Source organism: Musca domestica, unplaced genomic scaffold, assembly GCF_030504385.1.
Source record: "Musca domestica strain aabys unplaced genomic scaffold, Musca_domestica.polishedcontigs.V.1.1 8, whole genome shotgun sequence".
In the NCBI taxonomy this organism is placed as follows: domain Eukaryota; kingdom Metazoa; phylum Arthropoda; class Insecta; order Diptera; family Muscidae; genus Musca; species Musca domestica.
In genome coordinates, this window is record NW_026712409.1 from 23,275,941 (window position 1) to 23,283,700 (window position 7,760).

The 7,760-nt window shown below is 35.3% G+C and overlaps 2 protein-coding genes across 3 annotated transcripts; one reads left to right on the forward strand and one right to left on the reverse strand.

Moving 5' to 3' along the window:
- The first annotated feature begins 1,944 nt into the window (after positions 1-1,944).
- Positions 1,945-3,604, forward strand: LOC131806603 (uncharacterized). 2 transcript variants are annotated; one of them, XM_059130945.1, is made up of 4 exons: positions 1,945-1,990; positions 2,063-2,322; positions 2,380-2,724; positions 3,078-3,604. In XM_059130945.1, coding segments are annotated over exons 1-4 (612 nt in total). In that variant the 5' UTR covers positions 1,945-1,989; the 3' UTR covers positions 3,084-3,604. The 2 variants fall into 2 exon arrangements, with proteins under 2 accessions (XP_058986928.1, XP_058986927.1); XM_059130944.1 differs by lacking the exon at positions 3,078-3,604 and having other exon boundaries at positions 2,380-2,878.
- Positions 3,605-3,872: 268 nt separating this feature from the next.
- LOC101897849 (probable methylcrotonoyl-CoA carboxylase beta chain, mitochondrial) lies at positions 3,873-6,207 on the reverse strand (the record flags this gene model as incomplete). Its single annotated transcript, XM_005181451.3, is given in 5 exon segments — positions 3,873-4,459; positions 4,527-5,548; positions 5,615-5,762; positions 5,872-5,977; positions 6,054-6,207. Coding segments are annotated over 5 exon segments (1,743 nt in total). The 3' UTR covers positions 3,873-4,118.
- Positions 6,208-7,760: the final 1,553 nt, after the last annotated feature.

Below are 7,760 nucleotides of genomic sequence, written 5' to 3' on the forward strand. Positions count from 1 at the left end.
CGTCGAATTAAGACTAATCGAAGTTGCTAGAAAATCAATCGAACAATCGATGTGTTGCTGTCGTAGTTCCTTTGATCGACAGCTGCCATACCGGCTAATATTTTAGTTTAAATTTTTATCCAGACATAAATTTGACAGTTTTTTAAGTTATTTTGTTTTGTAATAATATCTTAAATACGCTTAATATGTAGTTTACTTTAATAAAATCCACGAATATGAACATACATTAAGAAGAAGACGATTATGCTAATCGATTTGTTTTCTTAAGTATGGTACACACTAGCAACCCACTCTGTGGTTAAAAATGTAAAGGTGATTTTGGAAGTGCGTACTATAATTGTAAGAAAAGTACTAACATATTAAGCAATAGCTCCTTTTAATTATATAATACCAGGAAATAAAGACGGAGTGCGGCGCATAATCAGCTTTTACAATATTCTTTGTTCTTAGATCATGTACTTTTCTGTTACAGAACTAAAAGAATGTAAAAGTTTTTACTAAAATAACCGATTTTGCCTTCATGATATTGAAAAAATTTGCAATACTAAGAGATTCTTGCAGATACTAGAACGGAGCATACGTTTGCTTTTAAATTCACCCATGGTAGAAGAATACAGTTATATGTATCAAACCTGGCAAACATTGATATGTCAAAAATATTTAAACATATTTCCAAAAATAAATCCATTTTAAGAGATTTTTTATACGATACCCTTCAGAGGTTGGTATGATATGTGATCTGCAACAAATTTCACTAATTTAAACAATTTTTCATTCAAAATTTAGAATTCCAAATATGTTTTGACAGCTCATTGTACCAGCAGCTGTTGTCATGCGGCTACCTGTATAATTTTATCATGAATTCGCCGATAGTTTGACATGCATAAAGGTACATAAGCAGCCTGGCATCATGGCTAGGCATATTAATTTCAAATTAAAAGGGGAAACGACGGCAGGATTCGAGTGCGGCTCTGACATTCCTTTGTGATATCTCACAAAATATACCATGCCAAGACTTCAAGCTGCTTATGTACCCACACCCTAAATTTTATACAAGGAGGGACATCGCATAATCGATATAAAGAAAAAACTTTTTTGGAGGGTATGTTAAATTTGTCATTCCGTTCGTAACATCCAGAAATGTACATTTTAGACCCCACAAAGTCTATATATTCTTGTTCAGCATAAAATTCTATGTAGATTTAGCATGTCTGTCTGTGGAAATCACTCTAGCATCCCAGCGAAATAAATATTGAAAACTGACTATATAGGTCCATGCTTAGGTAAAGACCCATATAACTGTACCGACAGATTTAAGGTTTTTTGTTGTTTTAATTACCATATATAGTATGTAGCAAACTTTCTCGCAGAGAACTGTACATATAGGTCCAAATTTTGCTGTAGACTCCATATAATTGTACCACCAGATATTCGGAATTTCGATGATTTGTATCATAGTTTCTGACGAAAATTGTTTAAAATTTGGTATTGGTAGTTCCTGATGGGTACTACCTGCTGTACAAAGCGACGCACAGTGTCACGACCGCGGCCAAAAATGGTAAAAACCAAGTACATAAGAGCACAAATTTATTGATGAGAATTGATAGAAAACATTCCAGTTAGGAATAATATGAATTTTGGTAGTGATACGTCAAGTAGTTTTGCCTGTACGAGGGTTCAAATCTGATAGTTTTTGGCAATCGGCATTTTTCTATTTTTTTCGGAAAATTGACACTTTTTTCATATGTTCAAAAATTTGAATATTAAAAGTAACGGTTATAAAAAAAGTGTTTATTTTAGTTACTTGGGATGTCAAAAACTTGGCTTCACCTTTGTTTGGGTGTAAATAGTGATCATATGGTGTTTACAGTTACAAACACCTGTTGTACTTAGTTCATCTATTTTGTAAAGCAAATCTTGAAATTAGTGGAGTAGAAAAAAAAAGGTTAAAAAGTTTAGTCTACATTTTTGTTGATTTTAGTTGTGAAAAGTATGTATTTTTAACCTATAAAAAAATTAGCTGCGGAAACCTGCGGTCCTAAGAGTTATTTGCTTTTTTTAGTGACCACCTCTTTAAAAAACTGTGACATATTTTTGGAATGGTTAGAAGTAAAGGATCAAAGTATGTCATATGTTCTGGCAAAACTTAAAGAATTTATTGAGGATCGAATTGGAAGGAAAATGACGGGCGAAGAACACATAAAGGTTAAAAATATTTGCTACAAATTGTCTTCTACGTGGAAAAAATACTATCGAAAGAGGGATAAAGTAGAAATGGTCTTAAAAGATTGGTTTCTTATGGATACGTTTAAATTTGATTCGGTACATTTGAAGATTATTTTTATTAAACCAATTATTTAAAAACTTTTAAATATTTAGGAACCTGATAAGTCTACATCAAGAGGTCGACCACGCATTAACTTTGAGGAAAGTTCATGTAGAACAAAAAGGCGACGTGTAGGTGAACTTGTTGCATCTACTTCGGCGGACATCATAACAACAGCTGCAAAAAGATTTTCGAATGTAAAGGAAACGGACATTATTTCAGTGGAAAAAGCATTGGCGCTCTACGTGGATATGGATTTATCAGTTAGACAGTATAACATGATGAGAAATGCTGTAAATGCTATACATAAAAATTGTTTCCCATCGTATTATGCTATAGCAGAAGCTAAGAAAAAATTGATTCCAGAAAATATAGAAGTGACGGAAACATCAATGAATGTACCCGAAAATGTGGTAGAGTCGAGTCAAATAGGGATTTAATTCAGTATTTGATACTACAATCGGACCCTGTAATATCCTTGAACAGTCATAATATATTGGCCCGAAATTATAACATGGAAGACATTAAATCATATATTTGTGAAGAAAATAACTTAAATATTCCGGAAATATGTTCAGAAGATGAATCTGATGATTGCAGTGAGGTATGTAGTGAATAGTGTATTTCAAAGCTTATGTTATTAATAAAAATTAAATACGAATAAAACGTGTTTTATTGAAAAGAGGGTTTTGTAATATAAAATACTCTGAAACGTAAACCTACAGACAATTTTAATATTTCACTAAATAAGAAGTAAACTGCAAATATTCATTTAATATGGTTGAATACATACGATTTCATAGGCCAACAAATCGAAATTTTCAAGCCCCATTGTATGGGAGGTATACCAAATCATGGTCCGATCAATTCAATTTTTTGTCACTTGTTTTATAGCCCAAATTAGAAGTAAACTGCAGATTTTCGTCGAATTTGGGTTAATACATTCGTTTTTATATCCCAAAAGAGAGAATTTTTCAAGACCCATTGTATGGGAGGTATACCAAATCATGGTCCGATCAATCCAATTTTTTGTCAACTGTTTTATAGGCCCAATTAGAAGTTACATGCCAATTTTCATCAAATTTGGTTGAATATTAACGATTTTATAGGCTAAAAGAGTGAAATTTGGAAGACCCTATATATGGGAGGTATACCGAATTTTGGTCCAATCTATCCAAATTTTTGTAATTTGCTTTTTAGCCCAATAATAAGCATCTGTACAAAATTTCATCCACCTACGACAACTCTTTCTATTTTTGGCCGCCGTTTGTATGAACTCGCGACATAGTACGACGCCTTCGTATAGCATCCATATAACGGTGACCCCCAATATTCTGTATTTTGATTATTTTACCTAAATTTTTCAACAGAGTTGCCTCAAACTTGGTATTTGGAGTTCGTAATAGGCACCACCTTCTTTTGCCGATAATTGGTTTCAGAGGTCCACTGTTGCGTATACATAAATGTACCTCCAGATATTCGATATTTTGAAGATTTTAGCTACACTTTTCACTAGAATCTACTATAAAAAATGGAAAAATGTAGGTTTCGTACTGTATAAGTTTCTTTAAAAATTGTATTTAAAAAAAAAAATCTTTATAAATTTGCTATACAACATTGGAACAGTATATGTATCAAAATTTTACACGTTTTACTTATACTCTAATAAATGCAACAGTTTCATCATAATCACCTAAAATTTTTTTTTGTAAAATCATACTATCTGTTAGCTTTGCTCGTAAAATAAATGCACATTGTTTCCCCATTTTGTTTGTATGCTGCTACTTTTTCTCTACATGCGGAATACACCGAACTTAGTGCCATTGCCAGGATTGTTAAGGGCAGCTTTCAAGCTCAAGCCTAAAACTTGACGTGTGTTTGCTGGGTCAATAATACCATCATCCCACAAACGGGCAGTGCTGTAATAGGGAGAACCTTCCTTTTCGAATTTTTCCATTATGGGAGCTTTCAGTTTATTGGCTTCGTCCTCGCTAAAGTCTTTTCCTTCACGTTTTCTTTGGTCAGCAGTAATTTGGGCCATTACATTTGCAGCCTGAGTACCACCCATGACGGAGATACGGGAATTGGGCCACATGTAGAGGAATCGTGGAGAATAGGCACGACCACACATACCTGAAGGCAAAAAATGTTGGAAATATTTTAATCTTTGAAATTCAATTAATATTTTTAGAAGACATACCATAATTGCCAGCACCATATGAACCACCAATGATGACGGTGAATTTTGGTACATTTGCACATGCCACGGCTGTAACCATTTTGGCACCATTCTTGGCAATGCCATTTGCCTCGGCATCACGACCAACCATAAAACCTGTGATATTTTGTAGGAACACCAAAGGAATGTTACGTTGGGCACACAACTGGATGAAGTGGGAACCCTTTAAGGCACTCTCCGAAAACAAGACACCGTTATTTCCAACAATGCCCACAGTATGACCATAGAGTTTGGCAAAACCACAAACCAAAGTTTCGCCATAAAGTTTTTTAAATTCGGTAAAACGACTGCCATCAACAATACGTGCAATAACTTCACGCACATCAAAGCTCTTGGTTAGATTTGGTCCAACAATGCCGTACAGCTCGCGGGGATCATATTTGGGTTCCTCGACTTCAGTTTCAATGGAATTATTTGAGGCTTTTATGGCTTTCTTGCTGGAGTAAAGCAATTGCTCGTCATAGTTATTTGTGGCGGGCAAATTCAAATTGCTAACCACTTGGCGTGCCAAATACAGAGCATGTTCATCGTCAACAGCATAATGATCTGTTACTCCGGATGTCTTACAGTGCAAATCGGCACCACCCAAATCTTCGGCAGATACCTCTTCACCCGTTGCTGCTTTAACTAGAGGTGGACCAGCCAAAAATATTGTACCTTGCTTCTTGACGATTATACTTTCATCGGCCATGGCTGGAACATAGGCACCACCAGCAGTACAACTACCCATGACAACAGCAATCTGGGGTATGCCCATAGCGGACATATTTGCCTGATTATAGAAAATACGACCAAAGTGCAACTTATCGGGAAAGACTTCATCTTGACGTGGCAAATTAGCACCGCCAGAATCTACCAAATAGATGCATGGCAAACGATTTTCCTGTGCAATTTCTTGGGCACGTAAATGCTTTTTCACGGTGATGGGATAATAGGAGCCACCCTTGACTGTGGCATCATTGGCAACAACTACACATTCCGTGCTGGAATTTATAGAAGATGAATTATTTAAAAACAAATTTATTTTTTATTGCAATCCAACCACTTACCCACAAACACGACCAATGCCAGTAACAATACCACCCGAGTTAACCACTTCCGAGCCGTATAGCTGGTAACCAGCCAAGGTACCTAGCTCCAAGAAGGGGGAACCTTTGTCCAACAACTTGTTAATGCGCTCGCGGGCCAGCAGTTTGCCTGGAAGAATACAAAAGGAAATTAAAAAATAAGATCCGCAACAGGCACATTGATCCTGATTTTGCCAGCATTCTTATCTTATCCACAACAAACACCGCAACCAACTTACCTCGTGAGGTATGACGTTCAATAGCCTTTGCACCACCACCTGTCAACACTTCACTGGTAATTGTACGCAATTCATTGACCAATTTTGACATATCTTTTTCATTTTCCTATTTTTTTTTTGCGAAATGTGAACGAATGTCAATATTCACGAATTATGCAATTACACGTCAAAACAAAACTCACCTTGAATTCAGATGAGTTCTTATCAACAGCAGTCGGCAACACATTTGCCTCTCCAACATGCAACAGGCGAACGGATCCTGCTGTACGCCATAGTTGTGTGTTTAGAACACATCTTAATTTTAACATGATTTCTTTCGATCGATTAGGATAAATGCCAATGGAAAAATAAATAAAAACACACCCCCTCAAGGTGCAAAAAGATAACGAATACCCCGAAATGAACGTTGACGATCGGAACGTACGACAATTACGAAACAGTTTAAGCAGAGATCCAAGTCGAGCCCATAATTAACGGCGGCAATTGATCAACACAGCCGTCGAGCAAAACTATTGTATTCTGTGAGTAATATTGGGTCTTTGTAAAGGAATTAAATGTCCGAATGAAAATGTATAATAAAATATGTTATTTATTATATACTAGCTGGCCCGGTCCGCGTTGCCGGCCCGTAGTTTTTGTCTATTATGCATATATTCCCAAGCATAATTATTCACAGATATGACTGATATAAGTGTTCACGTAAGGTCGATTTAAAGTGTTTTAAAATACCTGTACCCATTTTTAACCAGTGGGCTTCAATATTTAAACTGTGGGCTTCAACTGTGTGGATGTGCTATACAAATCTATTAAAAAGTATATATCAATCTTATCGCTAAGGGATCAAATTAATTTTTAATATGGTAAAAATCGTAGCAAAATCTTCCAGTCAAATGAGCAGTAATTTGGAATTTGCTGTATTTTGTATACTACATAATTGAGGGCTGAATGATTTAAGAATAGCCAAAGTTAATTACTTTTTTAAACCCATTAGCAACTTAGATTGTGCATTAGAGTCCTCATAAGTCCCCCTAACCATGTCAGTCTGTTTGTCCGCCAAAAGGTGGTCTTGAGAGGGTATTATAACATGGATAAAAATTCTAAAATTTGTAGATATGTTGAAATTTTAGTGTAAGATTTTCACCCCCCTAATACGCATTATTAGCCAAATTCTTTGAAATGTGGTTAAATTAGGAGGTACCTTCTTTATATGGGCACTACTCCGAAACATCGACCTACATTGAAAACTTTCTTCTACCCCTTATAATCCAAGATGACAAATAGAGGCCAAATCAAAATATAGCAGAACAATATAGCATGTCATAGCATTTCGCGTGATTTAAATAAGTAAAAATAGTTTTATCCACCTCATAATTGAGGGCAGAATGATAAGATGGGAATTAATTTTATTTGCCATTTAAATTGTAAGTTGGAGACCCCTTAAAGTCCATATTTTCATCATAGGATAATTCAATGATGATTAAACAAATTTTCGGTCCCGTGCTACTTTCTTATATTTGTAATTTCTTCATGTTTCCACAATTTATTTCATATGGATGCACATCCCAAATCTACGTTCCCAACCAATATTCTCTTGGGGGTTAAAAATTCAATAGAATACAAAATTTTCTTTTCTGACCACACATTAGATGTGAAAGTGGACTTGGGGATACTCCAATGTGGGGACTTTACTTAAATAAATTCCTATGTGGCAATTATCTGTATGATGGTTCCCTACCCCAGGGTGGCATAAATAAAATTTTTTAGCCAAATCAATTGATGAATTTGGTCAATACCAATATGGGCCCTACTCTGAAAATTTCAAATTTTATGCGAAGAGGTTATCTACCCCCTTAGAAACAAAATGTCAAATAAGGGCCAAAAAATGAAAA